General features: G+C 52.1%; 1 protein-coding gene across 1 annotated transcript; it reads left to right on the top strand.

Annotated features, from left to right (window-relative positions):
* Positions 1-139: 139 nt before the first annotated feature.
* Positions 140-27,163, top strand: Plod1 (procollagen-lysine, 2-oxoglutarate 5-dioxygenase 1). Its single transcript, NM_011122.3, has 19 exons — positions 140-314; positions 4,094-4,185; positions 5,153-5,289; positions 5,631-5,794; positions 7,264-7,376; positions 8,395-8,458; positions 9,796-9,893; positions 10,668-10,769; positions 11,268-11,399; positions 13,671-13,792; positions 15,414-15,518; positions 15,784-15,909; positions 16,606-16,747; positions 18,023-18,136; positions 18,717-18,782; positions 19,507-19,611; positions 20,973-21,119; positions 23,571-23,696; positions 26,042-27,163. Exons 1-19 carry the CDS (start codon positions 239-241, stop codon positions 26,195-26,197), a joined length of 2,187 nt encoding a protein of 728 aa, NP_035252.1. The 5' UTR covers positions 140-238; the 3' UTR covers positions 26,198-27,163.
* Positions 27,164-27,355: the final 192 nt, after the last annotated feature.

Below are 27,355 nucleotides of genomic sequence, written 5' to 3'. Positions count from 1 at the left end.
AGCGGGGGAGGGAGAGCATGGACGGTCCGGCATCGGGACCCAGGGGGCACAACGACCTGCCCCAAGTCTGGAGGACCTAGAAGCCTAAGCAGGAAAACCCTTCCCCGAGGCGGGCGGAGGCGTGCGCGGCACCGCCCCCGGGGCGGGCTCAGTGCGTGGCAGCGCCCGCCGGCCCCGTCGCGAAGTTTCCAGTTCAGCTTCTGTCTCAGTGCCGGCGGGTTGTTCCCGAGACTCCGCTATGCGGTCCCTGCTGCTCCTGGCCCCGTTGGCCTGGCTTCTTCTGGTCCAGGCGAAGGATGACGCCAAGCTAGAGGGTGAGGACGCGGCGGCGGAGCTGTGCCTGGCCGTCTGTCTCGCCGAGGACCGGGGTGTCCAGGCGACCTGGGCTGGAAGGGGGGGAGCCGGGGAGCTGGGTTGCGGTCATCTGTCCACTTGCCCGCGGGTGACTCCGGTAGATCACTTCCTCTCATGGGGTCGGGATTCCTAGGTTTGTGCTGCGGGCAGAGGAGGGGACAGCCGAAGTACACTCTCCCCTTGCGCGCCCCCTACCCTCATTTGGCGCTCAGAGGAGTCCATGATCACAATTCCCATAATAAGTAGCAAGACTCCCGTTTATCGTACACGATCTGCTGCAGCCTGGCCTCACTAGTTAAGCACCAGTTAAATACGTTTGCTGGAAGTGTTTTCTTATGTTAACCCCGTTTTCCAGCTTTACAAACTGAGGCTCCAAATCAGCCGCATTCTCCAGGGCATCCTGTTTTCTTCCACCCATGTTGCTGGAGACATGGGAGTTGGCCTGAACATGGTGGGTGGTAGGAATGTGGAGGGCTCCGGTGGGTGAGCCCTGTTGGTAAGAGCACTTGCCTAGCTCGCATGCAGCCCAGGGTTTGGTCCCCAGCGCTGCATAAACTAAACATAGTTGTGCATGCTTATAACCCCAGTACTCAGGGAGGTTGAAGCAGGGTTATCAGAAGTCCAAGGTCATCCTCAACTACACGAAGGGTTAAAGTCAGTCTAGACTACATGAGACCCTGACCAAAAAGGAAAGAAAGGAAGAAAAAAAAAAAAAAAAAAAAAAGGAAAGGAAAAGAACCTGGCTTTGAAACCCATGTGCTGGGAGCCACAGGTTTTTGCATGCCTGCTCCGTCTTCCATCTGTGCTCAGTTATACATAGGGTCACACGCCTTTCGCGTTGGTGATGCACAGTTTTTGAGAAGCTTGGTATTTTAGACTCCAACACAGAGTGGCAAGACCTCATTTCTAGAGATCACAAGAGATTCCTCAAATAAGACCAGCCCCTGAGTCCCCTTAAAGTCAAGGCTCTGGGCATTTTCTCTCCAAGCTCAGAGCAGCTAGGTTTGTTGTTGTTGTTGTTTTGGGGTTTTTTTGTTTGTTTGTTTGTTTTGGTAGGGTCTAATCTAGCATCAAAGGAAGATAGATAAGAGACTCTGATAAGTCCCGACTACAGAGTTGGTAATGTGTGCAAAGGCCCACCTAGTGGCAGGAACCTGGAGCCCAGTGGCAGCCATTTTTTCTCCATTTCACTTTCTCCTGCTTCTGCTGATGCGTGCTCGGATACTCCAGACCATCCCAGTTCCAAGAGCCTCAGTTGCCCTCTAGGAAGCCCAGAACTCAGCTCCCGCTCTGTGCCAAGAATGGAGGCGTCACCGGCAGACACTGTGTTCCACACTTCAGACACTCATTTGGGTCTTCACATTAATCTCTGAAAGGGGGCTCCTTCATCCATGGTTCCTATGGTGGAGTTCAGGAAGGCTAAATTCCTTGCTGAGCCAACTGTTCGTAACACTCTGCTCTTCCACCATGCCTCTTTCATCTCTGCTGACTGGGGTCATAGTTTGTCCATCTGGGGACATCATTACTGGACTTTGGGCAGCAGGAGGGGAAGGCTGAGCTTTCAGGTGGCCAGGCCCATGTGGCCCTGGTGGCTGTTGAGGTTGGGTGGGGGTGGGGCGAGGGGGTAGGGTGGGGGTGCTATCCTGGTGGAACCCATACCTCCTGTTGATACTTTGTGGGTGGCCCAGAGCTCTGATGGGCTTGATGGTGGACTGGAGAGGGTACCTGCATGGGTGGAGACTGGAGAAGCCCCAGTGGTTCTGGATTCTATCTCCAGTCAGCTGTTCTACCATGCTGGGTGCTGTAGTGGATCAGGGGTATGAACGTGGCTGGGTGTGGTGGTGGATGCGCACCTTTGACCCCAGAACTCGGGAAGCAGGGGCAGGGGCAGGGGCATCTCTATGAGTTTGATGCTAGCCTGGTCTACAGAGTGAATTCCTGGACAGCCAAGGCACTTTCTGGCCTATGATATTCTTCCTGCCCCCTTTTGGCATGAGGGCCTCAGAACGGGTGACTAGATTGGTTCTCCTCAGCTTCAGGGAGACTTTAACTTTTCAGACAAGAGTTGGTGGGAGCTCTTCCTCTCATGTGTGCTGCATCTTTCTTCTCTGGACTCCTAGGGTCAAGTGGGGCGGGTACTCCTCCACAGCTGTTTATAGCATCATCTGCTCCTGCCCAAGCCCCTGAACCTACCCTACTGTATCCTGCCAATTCCTGCTTTGCCTCTGGCACTTGCTACGGGGACAGCTTCCTGTCTAAGCAGTTTGCTAGACCTGGTCTCCTTTGTTCTCTCAGCTCAAACTCCTGACGTTCAGAGGTAGGGGAAGGGGAAGGCCCTCCCTGTCTGCTGCTGGCCTGGCTGGTTTGTTTTTGTTGTTATTGTTTGGTTGGTTGGTTTTGTTTTTGAGTGGGGGGTGTTCTGTTCATTTTGGTAAGTGGGAGTCCTGGATTCAGAGGAGCCACTGAATGGTGGGCCTGTCCTCCAGCTTCCAGGGACAAACGTCTGAGTGGGAATCACAGGGGTTGACAGCGAGGAAGGAGAGGGGCCACTGTCATGCCTGGCCCTGGGATTTTTGGCAAGGACAGAAGCCATCAGCAAGACTCAGCTGAAGAAAAAAATCATACACAAACCATAAAATAAGTCGACCCTCTGGCCACACAGAGCCATGAATACTGGGCAAGGCGTCCCCCTCGCCAATCAGCCGCTCTGACTTCTCTCACGGTGTGCCAAGTGTCTAGCAGCCCCGAAAGGCAGGCACTTCACTGTCCTTACTGCATAGGGGAAAACTGAGTTCCAGGGGCTTGCCCTGGGTCACACAGTTTGTAAGAGGTAGTGCTAGGATCTAGGTTGGCAGGCCAGCTCCCACCCTTTCTTCTTAAGGTATCCAAGCCTCACAGTAGGGTTTAGAGGGGCTATCAGGGGTGGGGGTGGGGCTCCCGCAGACGCTGTCTTGGCAGTTGCTTCTAGCATGTTCTGTTGCAGAGGTGCAGTCACACTGCAGAGCTGGGAGAGGCCCCTTGTTAAGAAGGTCGTAACAAAGCCAGGCACGCTGAGTGTGTCGGTGCATACCTGGCATCTCAGCGATTGCGAGTGGAGGTGGGAAGACTGAGAGACAAGTTCCAGGGCAGCGTTGTTACCTGTGGAGCTGGATAGCGACCTGGGTCACATGAGGACCCTTTTCAAAATGAGAGGGAGGGAGAGGGAGGAAAGATGATACCAGCTACTCTGGCCACAGACATGGACGGATGGGGGGATTTCACATTGGTTTCCACCCCAGGCAGTCTGAACTGGAAGCATGCATGGCATTGGGAGAGTCAGCCATGCAGGTTTGGGGAGGACCACACAGTATGTCCACCCTCCACGCATGCGTAGAGAGCAAGCAACCTCTGCATTCTGTACTTGCCACCCCCAGATGGCAAGCACTGGCCAGAGTGATCCTCCCATGGTCAGCGCTCAGGGCATCCTCCTTTCCACCCCCCTCCCCCACGTGAGGCCTGTACCTTCTAAAGCCAGAGACTTCGTTTCACAAGGCAGGGTGCACCCCTATATCCATTGCTGCCTGGCATGTTTGTCAGTTCCTACACACAGGGACCCCAAGGGAGGGAATGGGGAGACTAGGATTACACCTCTGTTTTATCCGTAGCCTAGCCTGAGCCCTTGGCTGTAGTGGTGTGATGAAGGCCACTGTTGAGGGCTCATGTCCTCATTTTCCCTCACCACACCCTTTTCTGTCCACAGACAACCTTCTGGTCCTCACTGTGGCCACAAAAGAGACTGAGGGCTTCCGCCGCTTCAAGCGTTCAGCTCAGTTCTTCAACTACAAGATCCAGGTGAGGGCTTCCTGGGCAAGGCAGAGACCGTGTGTGTTGGTGTATATGTGTGTGTGTGGCGTATCCAGGAGCATCTCCTTCCCAGAGTTAGGGATCTTGGGACAGATGTAGGTGCCAAGAGGAGGCTTCCCAGAAGCTGACGAGTGAGCTTGAGTTAGGATGAAGGGTGGAGTATGAGCAGATCCTAGGAGGTGAATGAGAGGGAAAGTGGAGGCTAGAGAGATGAGCAGTGGTACCTGGATGGCAGTGGGCAGAGGCCTCGCTGGGAAGGCTAGTATAGACGGCAGGACCTGGGAGCCAGCATTCCCACAATTCCCTGGGGCATCTTGCGATGGATGTGGTCTAAACACATCCTCTGGAGTGTGTGCACTGCTTGTCTGCCAGGCATGGGCTTCCTGTCATCTCTGGGCAGTTCATAGGGCCTGCAGGAAGTCAGCCCTCACCTCGCCTCGCCTCACCTCAGTGACCATTCTGAGTGTTGGGCACAGGGGACAGAGATGTACTCAGCCTCATCATGGCCTGTACAGAGCTGGGGATAAGCCCAGGAAGAGAGGGTATCAGCTGTTATGGTTTGTAATGAAACAGGGTGTTATTTCAGATATAGCTAGATCCAGGGTCCCAAGCATCAACGGGCATTATTTTCCATCTCCAGAAACAGGCTCTCTCCAGTGCCGTAACTTGACTCTAGCCCCACAACTCTTCAGTTGGCTCTCAGCCAATGATGACAATTTTGCCTTAATTTTAACAACAGACCCAGGGGAGAGTGATAGGTCATGTTTGGGTTATATGCTCAAAGCTCTAGCTATGGGAAGGGCTGAGGGAGTGGGATGTATTGATTGTGTATTGTTTTGTGGTCACGTGACCACTGCTGGCCTCCATCTAGTATGGTTCCCCTGCGTTGAGTTGAAAGGAAGCAAAGGTGTCCACCGTGCAAACTCTACCAAGAGCTGGGGGCCTCTCTCTGCAGTCACTGGGCCTGGGGGAGGACTGGAGTGTGGATGGAGGACCAGCAGCAGCAGGTGGAGGACAGAAGGTTCGGCTGCTGAAGAAGGCACTGGAAAAGCACGCAGACAAGGAAGACCTGGTTATTCTCTTCGTTGACAGGTGGGTGTGCAGGGAATCGGGTCCTGGGGGTGCAGAGTGGTGTTGGGACCTTTCCTGGACATCAGGAGGCTCCCTCCTTGCTAAGATTCTGTAAGGGTCAGGAGACCCCAGGGTGTGTCTCTGTGACGTAGGCCAGTGCTCCCCTTGGTGAGGTATAAGCTGCCAGAGATGACGGATGAGCTAGTTTTATTATGGCATGGCAGTGGGGCAGACTGCAAGGTGTGGTGGTGTGCAGATCTGTCTCTCAGGTGGTGGCTGGTGTAGAATGTGAGGGGGTCCCTGTGTCCTCCTGTGGGTGCTCTAATTGGAGCTGCTTCATCTTCTTCCCGCTTTGGCCACAGTTATGACGTGGTGTTTGCCTCGGGACCCCGGGAACTCTTAAAGAAGTTCCAGCAGGCCAAGAGCCAGGTGGTCTTCTCCGCAGAGGAGCATATCTACCCGGACCGGAGGCTGGAGGCCAAGTATCCCACAGTCCCCGACGGCAAGCGGTTCCTGGGCTCTGGAGGTAAAGTGGTTATGTACAGGGCGAGGGGTCCGGTGCCTGACATCGCCGTGGTTTATGGGTTTCAAATGCATGCCATCTCAAAGAGAGCCTCTGAGGGGGTCCTCCTCACAATGTGAGTCACCCCTGACACCTTCACCTTCCACATCACTTCTGCTTCCCAAAGATCTCCAGAGCCCAGTGACTGGTGGGCTACGTGAGACCTTGTTTCGAAAGACTAGACTAATGAAATTGCCCAGTGGGCATAGCCTCTTGCCATTGAGCCTGACAGTCTGGGTTTGATCCTCAGAAGCCACATGGTGGAAGGGGAGAAGCAACTTCTGCCAAGTTGTCCTCTGACCTACAATCCCCCATACACACTCACTCACTCACTCACTCACTCACTTACACTCGCAAACACACACTCACAAACACGCACTCACCCATACACACAGATGTACACTCACTCTCATATACACTCACCCTCACACACACGAACATACCCCCCCCGCACTAGTACATAAACGCACCCCACCACCACTCCCACACATACACACACTCACCCCACACTCACCCATACACACACTCGTACACGTTCACAAAAATGTGTACAAAAAATTAAAAGCAAAAAAAAAAACATGGTTGGGGTGTATGGCTGAGTTAGCAGAGTGCTTGCCCGAGTGCACCAAGTCTGGGTCCCATGGGCAGCACTACATAGGCGGGATGGTACCACACCTGCCATTCCAGAATTGGTGATATGGTGGCAGGAGTTCATAAGGTCATTCTTGGCTAACTGGTAAGGGTGAAGCCAGCCAGAGCTTTGTGAGACCCTTTCTCAAAAACAATTAAAAACCTCTGTGTCTGCCTTTTCACACCTACACCCACACTACCTCCTAGGCTTCATCCTCTTCTGGTGCTGAGCCTGGCCCTCAGCCCTTTTCAGTCCTTGCAGAGAGTAGAACCCACAGGTCTCACCCTGCCTCAGCAGGGAGAGCTAGTCTCACTATCTCAGAGAGCTAACTCGGTTGCCATGGCCTGGGTGTGTGTGTGTGTGTGTGTGTGTGTGTGTGTGTGTGTGTGTGTGTATGGTTCCCTCCCTGCTGGTGCATCCCCTCACTTCTTCCAGGAGCACCTCTGGAGCTTTCTCTACTTACCAGGACAGACTCAGACCCTGGAGTGCTGTGTGGCATTTTTTCAGCCTCTCCCCTTCTCTGATGCAAGTTGCTCAGATGATTATATTAAGGGGGATCCAAGGCTCCTTCCAAATCTGCCTCCTAGGGGCCTAGCACTAAGTGGGTGCAGCTCAGCAGGTTCCATTGGTCTTGGGAATGCTCGTCTGGTGGCCTTAGCTAGCTTGCATCCCACCTGCTCTCAGTCAGAAGAGAAGGGGCTGGGCTTCTGAGTACCGCAGTGAGAGGGAAGGGAACGGAGGAAGCCAGCTCAGAGGCTGGAAGCTAAGTGTCTGTCTGTCTCTGTCCCCACTCCCTCTCCAGGCTTCATTGGTTATGCCCCCAGCCTCAGCAAACTGGTGGCCGAGTGGGAAGGCCAGGACAGTGACAGCGACCAGCTCTTTTATACCAAGATCTTCTTGAACCCGGAGAAGAGGGTGAGAGGTGGTGGGTGGGCCGGGGAGAGGGGCCTGGGGGATCCTGACCCTGGATCCCACTGGCCAGGCTGCACCAGGGACAGCCTCTGGGATCTGAGCCAATGGGTTGGTGTGTCAGTCCATTTGGACTGCTGTAACAAACTGCCATAGACTCGGGGGCTTTTAAATAACATAGTCACTGCTCACTCTTTAGAGTAACGAGTGCGCTGTGTTAAAGCAAAGCCTGTGTCATGGCTCAGTGGTAATGAGTGTGTGTGTTTGGGTTAAAGCCTGTGGCTCGGCTCAGTGGGTAAAGGTGCGCACAACGCACTTACATCCGTGCAGGCAAACACTCATACATATAAAAAGAAACAAAAACTTAAAAAGCCAGGCATATGAGAGACTGAGACTGGAGGATCATGAACTTGAGTCAGCCCAAACCATCCTTCAAAGTCTAAGATCCTGTCTCCAAAATCAGAGATTTTTCTCAACGATTTATTTATTTTATGTATGAAAGTACACAGTTGCTCTCTTCAGACACACCAGAAGAGGGCATCAGATTCCATTACAGATGGTTGTGAGCCACCATGTGGTTGCTGGGAATTGAACTCAGGACCTCTGGAAGAACAGCCAGTGTGCTTAACTGCGAAGCCATCTCTCCAGGCACAAAATCAGAAGTTAAAGAATTAAGGGATGAAAAACAATACTGTTAGCATTTCTCACAGGAATGGTGTGAGGATCCGATTCATATATGTACATAGAAACCTGGGACTGGAGACTGACACATAGTAACGCTATGCCTCAGCGTGCGCTGTCATGTGGTGCTAGCATCCTTATGGTTGAGCAGGCTGCTTTCTTAGGTTCCTGCCAGTCTTGAGACTTCCCCGTTCTCTGTGAATAGAGCTAGAATGTGGCAGGCTGAGCTAGTGCGGAGGGGTTGGGAGGGGTGGGGGGTGCAGGCTCCCCATGCAGGGTGTGCTGGGGACCTGGTCTTGGCTGGGGCCTGTCCCTGCTGCAGCCCGTGCCCTCCTTCTTGCAGGAGCAAATCAATATCAGCCTGGACCATCGCTGCCGAATCTTCCAGAACCTGGATGGAGCCTTGGGTGAGCAGTAGCACTGCGAGTGGGTGGGGCCGGAGAGGAAAAAGGGACGTAGGGTCTTAAAGGGGAGGATTGGGGCCAGAGAGGAGAAGAGGATGCAGGGTCTCAGAGGGGAGGAGGGGAGGAGCCGGAGAGAAGAGGAGGCGGGGTCTCAGAGGGGAGAAGGGGTGGAGTCTGAGGGGGGGGAGGGGAGCCGAGTTGTGGGAGGCTTGAGGAGTGGCTGGAAGGAGTTGAAGGTTTTCAGAAAGAAAACCAAGTGACTCCTCCTTGGTCATTGTGCTGAGCTGTTGTCAGCCTCCTGCCCGGGTCCCCAGAGACCCTCCAGATGTTTTGGGGACAAAGTTATGTCTCTCTGAAGGTGGGAGAAGGGCAGCTGTTCACTTAGGAGGAGGCAGTGATATTCAAGGCAGGCCCCTGGCCCTCAGAGGCGCCCTGCTTGTCATATCAGTACAAGTTACCCCTTCTCCTTGTGCCCAAAGCCGGTGGTGACTTTGCTACGGGTCTTCCTGATTGACCACACCTCGCTCAGTGCTGACCCTTGTGTCTGCAGCTGGGATGTTCTAGTCTTTGCTGCCCCTCCCCCTCCCACTTCCGGCTCTAATGAGTCACCACACTAAGGACTAGGGTCACTGTGGCCTCTGTGCTCCTTCCCTTCTGTCGTGTCAAGTACTTGCTGGCCACACTTTCCCTCCCTGAAGAAGGGATTTCAGGGCTGGGAAGGCGGCTCAGTTACCAAGCCTTGAAGACTTGCGTTTAAGACCCATGGACTGATTTTGGCAAGGTGTTCTCTTACCCCCACATCTATATCCATAGACACTAAATAAATAAATGTAATGTCAATTTTAATTTTTGCGACGGAGTTTCTCTATGTAGTCCTTGTCTTGGAACTTGTTCTGTAGGCCAAACAGGCCTTGAACTCAGACGTCTGCCTGCCTCTGCCTATTAGGATTAAAGGCATGCCTGACTGAATATAATTTTTCAAGAAGCATGGCTGGAGAGACAGCTCAGTAGTTAGGAAGTCTTCAAGAAGATGCAAGTTTGGTTCCCAGCACCTGTGTCAGGCAGCTCATGGCCGCCTGTAACTCCAGCTCCAGGGGACCTGATGCCTCTGGCCAACTTGAGCACCTGCATTTATGTTCACAGACAGACAGACGGACAGACAGACACACACACACACACACATACACTGAAAAAAGAACAAACCCAAATCTTTAAAAACAAAACGAAGGAAGTTGCAGATGGGGAAACTGAGGCTCAGAGGGGTGCAGCGACTTTGGCAGGGCTGAAGCCTGTGAGGCCCCAGCCTTGGCCCCTCTGCCACTGCGCTTTCTGACCCCCAGATGAAGTTGTGCTCAAGTTTGAAATGGGCCACGTGAGAGCACGAAATCTGGCCTATGACACCCTCCCAGTGGTCGTTCATGGCAATGGGCCCACCAAGGTATGGAGGGGCTCGGCCTTGGGGGAGTGTGGGAGGAAGCCAGAGTCCCAATCCTTCTACTGTGACTACACCCTGGGAGGGAGGGAGTGACACTGTTTGGGGTCCTCTGATACTTGCTTGGCCTGGTGTCCTGTTTCTCTATTGTGGTGGGCAGGACCACAGAACCCATAAAAAAAGGGCTGCTGTCCCACCTAGGCTCCGAAGAAGATTCCAGAATCACCTTGTGCTGTCCTGATATGGCAGTCACTTATTCACTGCGTGAACATGGATCAGATGTCTGCCCCAGAGACCCGTCTGTCACAAAGAGTGCTCTGCTCATGGCTTAGTGGAAGGGGCCGGAGGCAGACGGTGGTCCCAGAGGACTGGTCTGTGTCACATAGCATGTTTGCCAGTCACTAGCTTTAGAATCCTATGGATAGGAGAGGAAGAGAGCCAGGGGCAAAAATAAGCAGCTCTGTGGCTGGGGGGTGTAACTCATGGGTAAGACTGTTCGCCTAGTGTGCCTCAGGAATTTAAAGTCCTTGGCTACATGGTGAGTTCAAGGCCAGCCTGGTCTTGGTTTCACCCAGCTCTGCTGCCTGGACTCCTATCTAGGCATCTGGGTTTTTATAAGCTCTCAGCTCCCTCTTTACATTCAGGATGCCCTTCTGCACGAGAGAGGGTTCCTCCAGAGACAGTGAACGATGGCAGGCAGGGAGAAGGAATTTGCTGTTTTGGCAGTGGGGTGTGGGGCCCTCTTGGCTCCTCTTCAACCTTGCACCTCACTCCCAACAGCTGCAGCTGAACTACCTGGGCAACTACATTCCTCGATTCTGGACCTTCGAGACGGGCTGCACCGTGTGTGACGAGGGCCTACGGAGCCTCAAGGGCATTGGGGTGAGGCCTGGCGTGAGCTGAGGGGGGCAGTTGAGGGCAGTGCCATGAGATGGGGGAGAGGAGGAGGTGATCTTGAGTAGAATGGTGCTTTGGGGAGAGGTGAAAAGGTGTTTGTCTGTCTGTGGGTCACCCAAGCCCAGCTTTCCTCCTGATGTCCAAGTCTGCTTTCTTCTCCCTAGCCCTTTGTGCCCCATAGCCTCTTCCTATGCTGTGAGCCCTTACTTGCTGTTATGTATGGCCCAGCTTGAACACCACACCAGCCAGGACCTGGTGTCATGCTATCCATTGGCCTTGGTAGGACCCTGGGACCTCCTGTACGTTTCCTAAACAGGCCTCACCGTGTGTTCTGTCAGCCCCATGCCTGCATGGCCTGCTTTCCTCTGTGACCCGGGCATCTAGCCTCCTGAGGGCATGCGCCTCCACCTCAGTTTTCCTGGGGCTTGGTAGCAGGCAGTACCTAGACCCTGCTTGACTCTTGTGTTGTCCCTCCCTCTGCAGGATGAAGCTCTCCCCACTGTCCTGGTCGGTGTGTTCATTGAGCAGCCCACACCATTTCTATCCTTGTTTTTCCTGCGGCTGCTGCGCCTACGATACCCTCAGAAACAGATGCGGCTCTTCATTCACAACCAGGTGAGTGGGAGCTACCCTGGGGGGCTCCGCTCGAGGGCCCAGCCCTGTGAGCTGGCGTAAGACCTCTGAGGATCTCAGTGAGTCTGGGCCGAGTGGAAGTGGGCAGCAGGCTGTGTCCCTAAATCACTAGGTCAGGCGGACTGGGCTTGTAGCCTGGCAATATAGCTTTCCTTGGTTGTGTGACCTGGGGCATCAACCTTAAACTCTCTCCTTCTTTCTTCTCCTTTGTTAAATTGAGGTCAGAATTGTGGTAACCACATAGAATTGCTGCGGATATTAAAAACAGGTTACCCTCTGAAGTGCACAGAAGAGTAAGGGGGTCAGGAGGAGCTGGCTAGCTACTGAGAAGGCTGAGATGTGAGGTTTGTAAGTTCAAAGCCAGCCCTGGGCTACATAGTGAGCTTAGCCCTCTCCCATTTAAAAAAAAGAAAAAAAAAGTTTTATAAAGGGGTAGGTAACATAGCTACTTGCCTAGTGTGTGGGTTCTAAATATTTTGACTTTTAAAATTATGTGTATGTGTGTGCGCGTGTACACGTGAGAGAGGCGCCCGTGGAGGCCAGATGAGGGTGCTAGACTCCCTGAAGCTGGAGTTGTAGGTAGTTGTGAACCATCTGATGTGGGTGCTGAGGACCAAGCGCGGGTCTTCTGGGAAAGCAGCAAGCACACATTTATCTATCTATCTATCTATCTATCTATCTATCTATCTATCTATCTATCTATCTATCTATCTATCTATCTACCTACCTACCTACCTACCTACCTACCTACCTACCTACCTACCTACCTACCTACCTACCTATCTATTCTGAGACAGGGTTTTTTAATGTAGCCCTGGCTGTCCTGGAACTCACTCTGTAGACCAGGCTGGCTTTAAACTCAGAGATCCACCTGCTTCTGCCTCCTGAGTGCTGGGACTAAAGGTGTGCACCACCGCTCTCAGCTCAGCAAGTACTCTTAATGGATGAATAGTCAAGTCTCTCCAGTCCGGAGCCCCTAGGTTTTACCCATAATAGTAAGGGGGTCGGGGAAGGCTGCCATTCATTCACAGGAAGTGTGTAGTGGGTAACCTTGGGTCTTAGTCACCTGTTTGTTGCTGTGACAAAACACCATGACCAAGGCAACTTATGAGATAAATCATAAATGGATTGGGCTTATGATTCCAGAAGGTTGGAGTCCACGGTAGTGGAACAAAAGCCTGGAAGAGCCGAGAGTGCACATGTACAGCTGTGAGCAGCAGGGCAGTGTGAGAGAGTTGTAGGGAGGGCAGAAAGCCTCTGAAATCTCAAAGCCTGCCCCTGCCCCTGCCCCTGCCCCTGCCCCTGCCCCTGAAACACACCTCCTCCAACAAGGCCATGCCTCCTAATCCTTCCCAAACAGTTCCACCAACCCAGGACCAGCTATTCAAACACATGAGCCTATGGGGGCTGAGCTCATTCATTGACTGTTGTCACTTTTTGTTTGCTGCCTGCTTTGTGCTTCTGGGTTTGCTTTGATGACAGTCAAGTTGGGTTGCCGTTGCTTTAGCAGCTTCAGGGGACAGGGGACGTAGGTGCAAGTCCTGAGCCCTGAGCTCTGTGGAGAGCAGGCCTGGTGGCTCAGCACTCTTCTGGCTGGGTAAAGCCTCTTCTCGCCTCTGCTTTGATGTGTCTTTGACTGGCCACGTCTTATTTAGTCTATGGGGCCCTTTGTCCTCTCTGAGGTCCGCTCAGATGCCTTGTCTGTGTCTCTCCTGTATCTTCCAGTTGTAGCAAGATGCCTGATACCAGGGACCCACAGTCTCCCACGCAGCTTGGCTCCCTGCCCGACTTCCAATGTACATCAAGCCCCTACAGACAGAAAGGCAGTGGGACACGCAACCCAGGATGGCATGTGTAGATGATGATGTCATACCACAGTGTCAATAGGTTAGGCACCCCTACTTAGGTTTAGGACTAAAAATCCTGTTCTCCCCATGTCCCCAGGATAGGGGCCCCAGGTACAGACTGTCAGATATGCATACAGATCCCCTGGTACACTGGTTAACATGACACCCCAGAGATCATCAGAGTTTCTGGATGTGGGGTCTTTGGGAAGAGGGACTGTCCTGATGATGGAGCTGTGAAGAGGCCAGTGGGGCAGGGCCTGGGCGGGGTAGATGAGCATGAAAGGATCGCCAGAGAAGGACGCTCTGACAGAGATGCAGATGGCAGGAGTGTGTCAGAGACAGCATTCTCTGGCTAGTGACGGGGGTGCTGCGTCTCCATCTGCCCCTTGCCTCCTCACCACCCCAGGAACGGCACCACAAACTTCAGGTAGAGCAGTTCCTGGCGGAGCACGGCAGTGAGTACCAGTCTGTGAAGCTAGTGGGTCCTGAGGTGCGCATGGCCAACGCCGACGCCAGGAACATGGGCGCGTGAGTCACTCATGGGTTCTCTCCATTCGTGGTGGTGGGCGGATGGGCCATGGCGTTGGGAGCAGCAGGCTGGGAATTCACAAGGCTCTGTGGGCTCCAACATAGTCCTGACCCTGTCTGGGTTTCGGGGCTCTCCTCTGTGAAATGAGGAAGTAGCAACGTGGGGACCCCCAGACAGTGTCATGTGGGTTCAGGAAGCAAATTGGAGCAAGAGGAAAGGCTGGAGGGTCAGAAGTAGATCAGGAGTGACAGAGAAACAGTCTCTCATGGTTCGTTTTATTATTAGACCTACAGTGACTCAGTAAACGTGTTTACCTCCTGAGCCCGCCCACATGGCAATCGGAGAATAGCCCCGACTTCATAACGTTGTCCTCTGACCTTCATAAGCATGCTGTGGTGAACTCACACGCTAAATAATAATTAAAAAAGTAAATGAAACCGAACAGAGATGAAGACACAAGAATCCATTGGTGTAGGTTTAGTGACGTAGCTCAGTTGGTAGCGTGATTGCCTAGCGTCCGTGGTGACACTGTTTGATCCTCAGCACCACATAAATTGGCCATGGTAGCACACACCTGAACTCTCAGGCAGGAGGGTCAGGAGTCAAAGGTCATCCTCACTTCTAAAGCTGGCTTAAGGCCAGTTGGAACTCCGTGCTGTTTCAAAAAAGAAAAAAAAGAAGCTTCCTCTGTCTCAGTCTGGGGCCGGCAGACTTCCTTCGAACGTCCTGTAAAGTGCTGGATGGAAATCAGCTCTGCCGGCCAGCTTGGTGGACTTCCTCACCCTTGTTGAGCTGTCTGCCCGCGTAGCGTAAAGATGGCCACCGATGTGTAATGAATGAGTAAGATTGTGTTCCAGAAAGATTTTATTTAGGGACACTGAAATTTGACTTCCTCACAGGAAGGGGTAATTTTCTTTTGATTTTTTTTTTTTTACCCCCTCTCCTAGTCATTTAGAAACAGAAAACCATTCTGGGTGAAACGAACTTGGAGGTGGGAAGCCTCAGACCAAGGACCATTGCTTTCTGAGCCCTGGACTAGTTGAACAAAAGGGAGCTTTTCAGGAAGGTTTTTGGCATTTTTGAGGCAGGGTCTCATATAGCTCAGTCTGGCCTTGAACTCACCGTAGAGCCAAGGCTGCCCTTAAACTTCAGATTCTCCTGCCCCAAGTGCTGTTATTTACAGGTGTGTACTATCATACCCAGCGACATGCCTTTTTTTTTTTTTTAAATGTGGGGTTCTAGAAATAAGCCCAGGACCTCACACATACCAAGGAAGTGCTCTGCCGCTGCTGGGGACCCCACTTTCCATTGCTGCTAGTTGCTCAATTGCTCTCAAGACAGGCACCCACCGTTGAGCCCCGTCTGGTGGGCTGTTGCTTCCTCCAGATGAAGCCTTTGTCATTTCCAAGTCTTTAATCTGAGAGCTCGGATGCCTGTCAGAGTTGGGAGGGGGACCTTGAGGTCCCAGCCTGCTCATGAGTTCCCGTGAGTCCTACGGCCCTTTTCCCTTTTCCCAGTACACCATAAAGCCAAGCTATGCGGACAGATGTGTCATCTTCTGAGGGAGCTCTGGGACCAACATCTCCCTGCCTCTCCCCTTCCCCTTTTTTCCTCTCACAGAGACCTGTGCCGTCAGGACCAAACTTGCACCTACTACTTCAGTGTGGATGCTGATGTGGCTCTGACGGAGCCGAACAGCCTAAGGCTCCTGATTGAACAAAACAAGTAAGACCGTGGGTGGCCTCCTGAGCAAAGCCTACTCAGGCTGGGAGAGGCCCCTTGACTTTCTACTCCTTGGGGCTCCCAGCCTGACAACTTCAAAGGTTGATAGAATGGCACCTTCCTGGGTCTGTCCCCAGCACAGGAGGGATGGGCTGTTTCTGATGAGCCAGGCCTCCCCTACCCGAGAGATCCCGGTATGCAAATCACTGGTTGCTGGGCTCCTCCCCTTCCCCATCCTTAGTCTGGTCTGCCTGTACCCCCTACTCAGGAATGTCATTGCGCCACTCATGACCCGCCACGGGAGGCTCTGGTCCAACTTCTGGGGGGGTCTGAGTGCAGATGGGTACTACGCCCGCTCAGAGGACTACGTGGACATTGTGCAGGGCCGTCGTGTGTGAGTATCCAGTGCTTTCATCTTTTCTGGGTTTGTGGTGCCCCTCCCCTGCATGACTGCTCTGGGTGAGCTGAACCTCAAGGAAAGAGGACTAGAGTCAGACACACAGAAGGATTCCTGAAAGTTGTCGTGGGCTCCCATGCCCAGGGTGGGAGGGGGAGATCAGCACTGTTGAGTTTAGGATTTAACTCAGTAATAGAACGTTTGCAAGCCCCCCCCCACCCCCCCCCGTGTTCCGTCCCCAGTACCGAAACAAAAGAAAAAAGTCCGATTAGGTCTGGCAAGATGGCTGGCTCAGTGAGTTAGGGCACTTTTTGCCAAACGTGACAATGTGAGTTTGGTCTCCGAGCCCCACACGGTGGGAGGAGGGAACCAGTTCCCAAAAGTTGTCCTCTGAGCTCCACCCATGTCTTGTAGCTTATACATGCATAGCCACATGTATGTACACAAAATAAAAACATATAAAAAGAAAATGAATATCCACCAAATGAATACCCCCCCAAACACTGACTCAGGTTCAATAGACTCAACTCTTGATTCTCCTGCCTCAGTCTCTCAGGTTCTGAGATTACATATGTGTGCCAGCACACCGAGTTTATCTATAATTTGATACAGCCTTTTCTTCCAGGCTCTGGGCTCCCAGGCTTTGAGCCCTCAGCGAGCCTGTGATCCTGTCATCTCCTTCCTCTCTCTCAGTGGCGTCTGGAACGTGCCTTACATCTCAAACATCTACCTGATCAAGGGCAGTGCCCTGCGGGCTGAACTGCAGAACGTAGACCTTTTCCACTACAGCAAGCTGGATTCCGACATGAGTTTCTGCGCCAATGTCCGACAGCAGGTCAGTGGGGCTTGGGGCCGGGGTGGGGCTTGTACTTGTGCCAGGAGTGTGGTCCTCCAGCCATCTTGTCACTGTAGGAAGGAGCTTCTGAGGGCTCTGGGGTGAGGCTGGTCCTCCTGCCTCAGTCTCCCAGGTTCTGGGATTACAGACATGTGCCACCACACCCAGTTTATTTATTATTTTGATAGAGCCTAAAGAAAATCGAACTTCCCGCCTCGATGTAGTCTGGTAGTTATGTCCAAGAGACATTTATGTGTCGTCATATCTCGCCGCATATCTCTTTTTTTTGTTTTGTTTTTTGTTTTTTGCTTTTCTTTTGTTTTTTGTTTTTTCTTTTTTGCTTTTCTTTTTGTTTTTTGTCTTTCAAGACAGGGTTTCTCTGTGTAGCCCTGGCTGTCCTGGAACTCACTCTGTAGACCAGGCTGTCCTGGAACTCAGAAATCCTTGTGCCTCTGCCTCCCGAGTGCTGGGATTAAAGGCGTGTGCCACCACCGCTCGGCTTTTGTTTTTGGTGTGTGTGTGTGTGTGTGTGTCTGTGTGTGTCTATGTCTGTGTCTATGTGTGTATGAATGAGAGTGTGTATGTGTGTCTGTCTGTGTCTGTGTGTCTGTGAGTGTGTATGTGTCTGTCTGTGTGTCTGTCTGTGTCTTTGTGTGAGTGAGAGTGTGTGTGCATGTGTGTCTGTCTGTCTGTGTCTGTCTGTGTGTGTGAGAGTGAGTGTGTGTCTGTCTGTCTATGTATCTGTCTGTCTATCTGTCCGTGTCTGTGTGTTAGTCAGAGAGGGGGCAGTGTGGTGCACATATCCCATGGCGTGCATGTAGAGATGAGGAAACTTCATGGAGCTGGTTTTCGCCTTTTGCCTTGACACAGGTCCCAAGGATTCCACTTGGGTCTGTCAGACTTTTATCCTCGTCAGTCCTGGCTCATTGCTTTGATGTAACGGCTTGGTTAGGTTTTTCCCCTGTGATCAGCATGTCAGGATCACAGCCCTTGGGAGCGTTCTTGCCCTGTAGGCTCGAGGCTCTGGGCTCAATCCCCAGCGTGGCAAACAAGAAAAGGAGGAAGGGGGAGAGAAACCTTTTCTCGTCTCTTCAGTCCTCCAGGAAGCCTTCTCTGATTGCATCCCTGGGGTGGGGATGTGACGGGTGCTGGGAGCACATACTGTACTCACAGGTCTTTAATCTGGTTGAATCTGGCTGTGGGCACTGCATGCCCCGCCCCTCACCCTCTAGGGTGTGCAGAGTGAGGAAGCTTTTCTATCTATCAACTCTATAGGAGGTGTTCATGTTCCTGACCAACCGGCACACCTTTGGCCACCTGCTTTCCCTGGATAACTACCAGACCACCCACCTACATAATGATCTCTGGGAGGTGTTCAGCAACCCTGAGGTAAGACCTGGCTGGTTGGACGAGGGCTGGAACTCAGAGAGACTCCGGTTGGCAGATCTTGTCAACTGGAGACTGCATGACCTGTTCTCCACGAGTCCCCACTCACCTCCAGGGCTTTATTCTAGTATAGAGGGACACATTGCCACCTAGTGGAGCAGGGAGCTATGACTTAATTGAGCCCTTTGGTCATCCTTATTTTGGTTCTAAGATGGGTCTTCCCTGGCTTGGCTTACTCCTGAGGGTGTTGCCTTGATCAGAGGAAGCAGTAGTTGTGACAGTGTGTGACAGTACACACAAATGATGGGGTGTGTGGCTGACATGGGCACCTGTACATGCCTATACACAGACACAGAAGCACACACGTACGCATAAGTGCAGATGTGAGATCCTGTGTATCCCGGCAGCACTCCCACACCCAGCAGGCAGTGTAGTTGGCCTCTGACGAGGCCATACCTGCTCACATTTCGAGGAGCCTGAAAGCTGGAGACGCTTTAGGAGCCACCGGTGCCGTTACACTTGAGGTGGCCACAGCTGACCCAGGGCAGGCCTGGGAACCCAGTCTGTGTCGTGTTCTCTACAGGACTGGAAAGAAAAGTACATCCATGAGAATTACACCAAGGCCCTGGCGGGGAAGCTGGTGGAGACGGTAGGGGGTTCATAGCCCACACATGCTGCTGTGGGAGTACATGAGGGTGGAGATTCAATGTGTGTGTGTATTGTGCAGCGGGGGAGCCGTCTGTCTGTCTGCATGTCTGTCTGCCTGCCTGCCTGTCTGTCTGCTCCGACAGTGCCTGGGTGGATGGGCCTCTCTCCCAGCAGCGCTTTCCAGCTGAGGTCCGTAGATACTTTGACACCACCCACAATGGGCCCTCCCACCCTTGATTACTAACTGAGAAAATGCCTTACAGCTGCATATCATGGAGGCATTTCCTCAAGGGAGTCTCCTTTCTCTGTGATAACTCCAGCTTGTGTCAAGTTGACACATAAAACTAGCCAATACAGATGGAATGGAGGCAGAAGGACTGTCCCCAAACAGAGCCTCCGAGGCAAGAGTGAGGGATGGGGCTCTCTCTTCTCACTCACACCAGTAGTCTCTGCAAGGTGCACACACTCCCCAGGCTGATACTGGTAGCAGCGGCTGTAACCTTGGCTGGAAAGTCTGTCTGGTCTCTGTCTTTCTTCAGCCTCTCAATCAATCTAACAGCATCCACTGAGCCGTTACTCCTCTGGGTCACTCAGAGTGTTCCCCGAGGATCAAGGAGTGGGCTGGGGGGGAGACTCATGAGGAGCCCCGCAGGGGTTCCCACGTGTTTAGGGGGACATGGTGCTGTCATTCTGGACTCCGATGATAGACTCTTCACTCTTCCCAGCCTTGTCCGGATGTCTACTGGTTCCCCATCTTCACGGAGGCGGCCTGTGATGAGCTGGTGGAGGAGATGGAACACTATGGCCAGTGGTCTCTGGGTGATAATAAGGTAATGCCTCAGACACCTGGGAGGCTGCAGGAGACTGCCCTTCTAGGTTCTTCTCCTGGTTACCTAGCCAGTCTGTCCAGGGCTCTTTACTTTCAGGGTGCAGACAGGCAAGAGCACAAGGCTTGGAAACAGGGTGTGGGGCTGGAGAGATGGCTCAGCAGTTAAGAGCACTGACTGCTCTTCTGAAGGGCCTGAGTTCAATTCCCAGCAACCACATGGTGGCTCACAACCATCTGTAATGGGATCAGATGCCCTCTTGTGTGTCTAAAGACAGCTACAGTGTACTTACATATAATAAAATCTTTAAAAAAAAAAGAGAGCGAGAGGGAGGGAGGGAGGGAGGGAGGAAGGAAGGAAGGAAGAAAGGAAGGAAGGAAGGGGGTGTGGAAGTTCCCAAGCAGACATTGCTGGTTGTGTGGCTTTGAGCTTAAAGTGAGGTTCAAAGTTTTTAATTTCCTGGCTTGTTTGTTGAATACTTCAGCTTCTTGCCTTGGGCAAGCATTTGAAAATGGAATGAAATGAGCCAATGAGGTACAAAGGGTATTGGGTACCAGGTCCACGTTCATCAGACAACTGATGCAAGTGGCATGGTGAAGGTTGTCCTAACTCTACGCTTACACATGACTTGGGAACTTTCGGCATTGCCCTTAAAAGATGCATGCGTTCCTAGATCTCTGTGCTTCCGGCTGACTGAACTCTGACCTTACAGCCGGACTAACTGAGTAGGTTACCTGCCCAACTTGTTTATTTCTGGGAGGATCTCTGCTTTAGTGACAGGGACAGTCATGGACCTCAGAGCCTCAGTGAATAGTAGCTCCTGTATCTATTGCCATTTCTAAGGGACTTAAAATACCATGTGGCTCAGTGGCAGAACACCTGCTGAGTGTCCCAAGACTCTAAGCTCAGTTCTCAGCACCAAAGACAAAACCCCCAAAAGCACCCATGCATTGTCTCCCAGTTTCTGAGGGTCAGGATCCAGGCATGCCTTACCTGGCTCCTCTGCTCGGGATCTCATGAAGGTGCAGTTTGGGGGTCTGCTGGAGCTGTTCTTTGTTTAAGGACTGAGGACCCATTATCAGCTCATGATGTTGTTGCTGGAGTAAGTCTGTTCCCTGAAGCTGGAGGACAGAGCCATGACCTGCCTGCTCACCTGATAGATCGGACCACCCGGGATAACCTCTCTGTTGATTAACCCAAAGCCAATGGATTAGGACTTTAATGATGTCTGCAGTGCCCCTCCTCTTTGTCACATCATGTCCTATCTGTACCAAAGTCAAGGGGAAGGAAGGGGTCAGAGCCTGGGTCTGAGGTCATGGGAGTCTGGGTGCCATCTTAGATTCTCTCTCTGTGGCCACTTCCAGGACAACCGGATCCAGGGTGGCTACGAAAACGTGCCCACTATCGACATCCATATGAACCAGATCACCTTCGAGCGGGAGTGGCACAAGTTCCTGGTGGAGTACATCGCCCCCATGACAGAGAAGCTGTACCCTGGCTACTACACTAGGGTGGGTCTGCCCGGAGGCAGCGGGATGGGGGGTGGGGGGCACAGTTCCAGCTTGAGGGAGAGGCTACGTGTTTTGAGGTATACCCATGGATCTGGCATGCTGTCCTAGGCTCTGACTGTGCCTCTTGTGAATCTTTCCTTTGTCTGTCTGTCTGTCTGTCTGTTCTGGGAATTGTACATAGGGCCTTGCACGTCTAGACAGTCATTTTACCAGAGTTAACATTCCTAGCTCTCTTGATCTTGTTGCTTTTGTTTTGTTTTGTTTTGTTTTTTTTGTTTGTTTGTTTGTTTTTTTTTTTCAAGACAGGGTTTCTCTGTATAGCCCTGGCTGTCCTGGTCACTTTGTAGACCAGGCTGGCCTCGAACTCAGAAATCCGCCTGCCTCTGCCTCCCAAGTGCTGGGATTAAAGGCGTGCACCACCACTGCCCAGCTGCTTTTTTTTGTTTTGTTTTGTTTTGTTTTTTTCTGGTTTTAGAGCTTTATTGTAGGAAGGTAGAGAGAAAGAAGGTAGAAAGAGGGAGGCCATCCATGACCGCGTTAGGGGGTGGGGGGAAAGGCTAGAGATGAGAGTAAGGAAGGTGAGAGCTTAAAGAGTTTTGTTTTTTAAACAGAAATTCTTTTGAGACAGGGTCTCTTTACAGAGCAGTCTGGCCTTGAATTTGGGATGATACTCCTTATTTGGCCTCCCAAGAGCTGGGATTACAGGTGTGACCCACCAAGCCTAAATCTTGGTTTCCTGTTTTCTCTATTTTGAGACTCGGTCTCACTAACTTGCTCAAGCTGACCTTGAACTCACTTGGCAGCCCAGGCAGGCCCTAGGACTTTAGAGTCTTCTGCTTCAGCCTCCCAGATAACTTGGATTAGAAGTGCGCGCCATCGAGCTAAGCGTTCTGTGCTTTTATTTGTTTGTTTGTAAATGTATTCAATTTGTTTTTTGCTTTTTAAATTTTATTTTTATTTATATGTAGCTGCATGTACTTGGACATGGGTGTTTGAGGGGTGCCAAAGGAAGGTGTTGGGTCCTCTGAAACTGGAGGTACAGATAGCTGTGAGCTGCCGTGTGGGTGGTAACTGATCCTGGTCCTCTGCGAGAGCACCTTGCACTCTTCACCACTGAGCCATCTCTCCAGCCCTGCTCTCTGTGTCTTTAAACCTCGCCTCTATTGTCCCACTAGTCCACCAGAGAAGCCACCAGCTGGCTGTAAGCCCACTCTATCCCTTCCTGCCCTACTGGCATCATGTACAAGTCTGTCTTCATGTCTACCAAGCAAGCACTTCATCAACAGAGCTACAGCCCCCCATTTCCTCCACCACCACCCCTTGACCTTTTGAGACAGGGTCTTTCTGTATACCCCAAGCTTGGCTAGAACTTGCTATGTAGACCAAGCTGGCCTTGAACTTAAAGCAATTCTCCTGCTTCACAGGCATGCTTGCCTGTTTTAGTTAGGGTTTTACTGCTATGAACAGACACCATGACCATGGCAACTCTTTTATTTTTTTTTTAAGATTTATTTATTATTATACATAAGTTCACTGTAGCTGTCTTCAGACACACCAGAAGAGGGAGTCAGATCTCATTACAGATGGTTGTGAGCCACCATGTGGTTGCTGGGATTTGAACTCAGGACCTTCAGAAGAGCAGTCAGTGCTCTTACCCGCTGAGCCATCTCACCAGCCCGAGGCAACTCTTCATAGGACATTTAATTGGGCCTGGCTTACAGGTTCAGAGGTTCAGTCCGTTATAATCAAGGTGGGAGCATGGCAGTGTCCAGGCAGGCATGGTGCAGAAGGTGCTAATAGTTCTACATGCTCATCTGGAAGCCACTGGGAGAAGACTGCTTTCCAGGAAGCAAGGACAAGGGTCTTAAAGCCTATGCCCCACAGTGACACACTTCCTTCAAAAAGGCCACACCTACTCCAAAAGACCATACCTCCAAATAGTGCCATTCCCTGGGCCAGGCACAGTCAAATCCCTACACTGCCCTCACGGGTATACAGTATCTGCGGAGGACACAGAAGTTGTCCGGTTCTCTGGGACTGGACTGGAGTTGCTGATGGTCGTGAGTCACCACGTGGGTGCTGGAAATGGAACCGTGGTCCCCTGGAAGAGCATACCTTCTCTAGTGCATCTGGGCCTATTCTCAGGAAATCAGCAGTGTATATGGTGGCCAGAGAGGGAAAACAGAGCTGGACTCCTTCCTGTTCCCTTCGCATCCCCCACTCTCCTTGTCTCTTCCCTCTTTCTGTTCGTTCTTCCTGAGATTCTTCTGTGCCAGCTGTGATTCCAGGCACTGGAGAATGAAAAAGCAGCCGCATCCTCTGGGAGTGAATATCACAGCAGATTAGATGGAACCTCACAGGCAGAACTCTGCCTCTTCTTGGCCCTTTATGCCTCTCTTGACTGATGTAAGCTTTCTCCCCCCCTCCCCAAACCCCCCACCCCCGTCTCAGGCCCAGTTTGATCTAGCCTTCGTCGTCCGCTATAAGCCCGATGAGCAGCCTTCCTTGATGCCCCACCATGACGCCTCTACCTTCACCGTCAACATAGCCCTGAACAGGGTTGGGGAAGATTATGAGGTGAGCCAGGGCCTCGGGCCTCGGGGGACAGGCTGAGGGAGGAGCCAGGCTCTGGTGAGCAAAACCCAGTGGCTATGACCGAGAGTCCCAGGGCGCAGAGGAAGATGGGGCTGGGTGTGTGGGGAGAGCTTCCTGGAAGAAGACATCAAGGCAGAGCTTGGCAGTAGAAGTGCCTTCACAGGAACCGCGGCACGAACTCCAGAAGGTCGGGGCTCCTTCCTCCCGAGCCCTGTGTCCTCTCACAGGTCTCTTCACCTCTCTTTCCTTCCGTCTTCATGTGAGATATGAGAACACATGAGGGGGGACCCAGGTCATGGCTTGTCAGAAACCCGAATAAATACTGAGTGACAGCCACTGGTGAAGGAGCTTGGGGACCCTCCTTATGAGAAGGAAGAAGGTTCCTTTGGGAGTAGGGAGATTGTCAGCCTTGGTCTCGGGCACAAACTTGTGGCTGAAAGATAGCACTAGGGAAACCAAGAAGGCATTGAGGTTGAGGAAAGCCATTCTGAGGGCCTCAGCGTGGCCTCTGTGAGTGACCTAGCTTGGTCCTCAATCAATGTCTGTATGTGATTTAAAAAAAAATTGTATTGAGAGGTGGTCACCAATCTCTGGGCTCACAGCGGCACTATATAAAACCAGGCATGGTGGTACACACCTGTCATCTCAGTACTTAGGAGATAGAGGCAAGAAGATCACAAGTTCAAGGTCATGTTCGGCTACATAGAAAGATCCAGGCCATCCTGAGCTACATGCCACTCAGTTTTTTTTTTTAAAGATTTATTTATTTATTATATGTAAGTACACTGTAGCTGTCTTCAGACACTCCAGAAGAGGGAGTCAGATCTTGTTTGTTACAGATGGTTGTGAGCCACCATGTGGTTGCTGGGATTTGAACTCTGGACCTTCGGAAGAGCAGTCGGGTGCTCTTACCCACTGAGCCATCTCACCAGCCCGCCACTCAGTTTTTAAAACCAAAACAGCAAAAGCTATTGTTACAGGAGCCTACCGGTGGGACCACTCAGACAGTTTATAGCTAATTGAAAGCTGGCTAGGACTACACCTAAGTATCCAGAACACAGTTGTTTTGAGACAGGGTTTCCCTATCTAGCCCTGGCAGTCCTGGAACTAGCTCTGTAGATCAGGCTGGCCTCTCTGTAGACTCAAGAGATCCATCTGCCTCTGCCTCGTGGGTGCTAGAATTAAAGGTATGTGCCATCACCCACCCAGTATGAGAACTTGAGGTTTTGACAGGCAGAAACCAAACACTGTCACCTCACTTGGCAGCTGCAGGGAGCTTCATAGATGTACACAGTCTGGGAGTTGGGTAATTTTCCATGGGCTTCTCCATTAAGGGGATGACAGCCTAGATAAGCCTGGAGTGGCCTCAGCAGGAGTACCCAATGGAAGGACCTCTCCACTGTTCTGCCCGATCACACGGTATTTTTAAGAACTTAACAGCAGGAAGTTATGTGTGGTGTAGCAGCACCCAGGAGGCAGTGACAGGAGGTCCTCTGTGAGTTCAAAGCCAACCTGATCTATATAGTGATTGCCAGGATAGCCAGAACTATGTAGAGAGAGACCCTGTCTTTAAAAAGCCAAGCCAAACAAATTCACAGTGAAGCAATATAGCCCTGAGCCATGAGTTCTCAACCAGGAAAGGTTTTGACCCCAGGGGAGCGTCAGCGATTCCTGAAGATGTTTTGAAGTGTCAGACTCTGAGGTTGTTACTGAAATCTAGTATGACCAGAGGCCAGGATTACCCAGGACAGCCAGAGCAACAAAGTTCTAGGAATGAGTAATTTGTCTGTGAGCTACAGAAACCCAGGGAGCTCTCTTGCTTCCTAGGCAAGTATGCTCCTGCTGAGCCACACACCCCCCAAGCAGTACCGATCTACAAGTATGAATGAATATATGTATATGTTGTGTTTGTTTTAAAGACAAGGTCTCATGTAGCCCTGGCTGGCCACAAACTTGCTGTGAAGCTGAGGCTAGCCTTGAACTCCTAATTCTGCTGCCACCACCTTTTGCGTGCTGGGATTACAGGCCCACATGTAGCTAAACTCTCTGTTGTATACTCTTGCTTATCCCCGTCAGCTGTCTACAGAAGCAGGACATGAGGTTCAGGAGAATTACAAACTTAGCAAAGGGTGAAGGGTGGAGGTGACCTTTGCCCAGGGACGCCTGACTCTGAGGTCAGCCTCTGCATCTCCTAGTGCTTTCTCAGGCATCCCCAGCCCCTTGGTGCTATTAGGCCCCTTGGCCATTATAGAACAGGGCACTGGGAGCTAGCTGTAGGGAAAGGAATGGGAATTGGGAAGAACTCATGGATGCTTCCTCTCTCCCAGGGCGGAGGTTGCCGATTTCTGCGCTACAACTGCTCCGTGAGGGCACCAAGGAAGGGCTGGGCCCTCCTGCACCCCGGGCGGCTCACACACTATCACGAGGGGCTTCCTACTACCAAGGGCACGCGCTACATTGCTGTGTCTTTCGTCGATCCCTAACTGCCCAGTGCCTGCCTCTGTTCGACCTATCTCATCGTTGACAACCACTGCCCAGCAGCCCTTGGGGCCAAGGAACCCAATCCAACCTCTGATTCCTGAACTCCTGTAGCTCTTGAAGCCACCAGTTGGAACGATGGGGTGCAGGCCAGAGATGGGGCACCCACTCCAGGACTGGGGCTGCCCATGGTGCTCCCACTAATCTCAGGAGATGGTAACGCTCATCTTCAAGGAGTTCCCAGCCCCCCTTTTTCCTCTGACTTTCCCTGGGGCCAGACTTCGACGGAGCTGCCTGGGATGCTGGAGAGTCAGAAGCTTTGCCTAGAGCAGCTCTGGAAGGGCTAGCCCCCAGGATTCTGTTTCAAGTATCAGTGCCACCAAGGTCTGGGTCAACCCACCTACCCCAACTCCACCCCGAACCTAGGACTCTTGATGCCCCTCTCTTTCAGGTTTTTATCACCAAGAGCAAATAGTTGTCTCTATTGAGACTGTAACTCGAAATCCTCCCGGGGGGCAGGAAAGACATCTGTGACAATGCTTGGTTCTCTACTGACCCTGCTTGGGGGAGGGGCATATGTCCACACTGTACTGGGTCACCCTGTCCCGATGCCTCTGGAGACAGGGACAGAGACGAGAGTTCTATTAAATGTCGTTCAAACCACTGTATGAGAGATGCCTGGGGTGGGCCAGCATACATGCGATATCAGCAGGGAGCGTTGTGAGAGCCCATGGCTGGAAGGACAGACTGTCAGTAGACTGTGGGACTCCTGTCTCTCAAACCCAGTGCCTCGTGGCCTCTAGGGTGCATAGTCTCTACTATGAACTGGGAACTGGCTGGGACATTCCTTTTCAGTTGCCTAGACCTGCGTTACCTGTCACTGCTTCTTAGAGTCTTTGCCAGCCCTTCCTGCAGCCATGAACATGGAATAAAGAGCAGAACTTTGGGTGGCCCCCACCGCACCCTGAGCACACCGGTCTGGTTATACTTCAGGACATGTGCTATTAAGATCTAACATCTGTGTAGCCCGGGCAGAACTCCAACTCAGTTTGAGTCCTTGTTTGAACCCCAAGAGCTGGCATTACAGGCATGCTACCACCACTCTCTGCTAAGAGCTACCGTCTATCCATCTCTTAAGGTAATCTGGCTATGGTGCAAGTGAG

The sequence above is a fragment of the Mus musculus genome, chromosome 4 (assembly GCF_000001635.26).
Source record: "Mus musculus strain C57BL/6J chromosome 4, GRCm38.p6 C57BL/6J".
NCBI lineage: Eukaryota > Metazoa > Chordata > Mammalia > Rodentia > Muridae > Mus > Mus musculus.
This window is presented reverse-complemented; position numbering and strand designations above follow the sequence as displayed.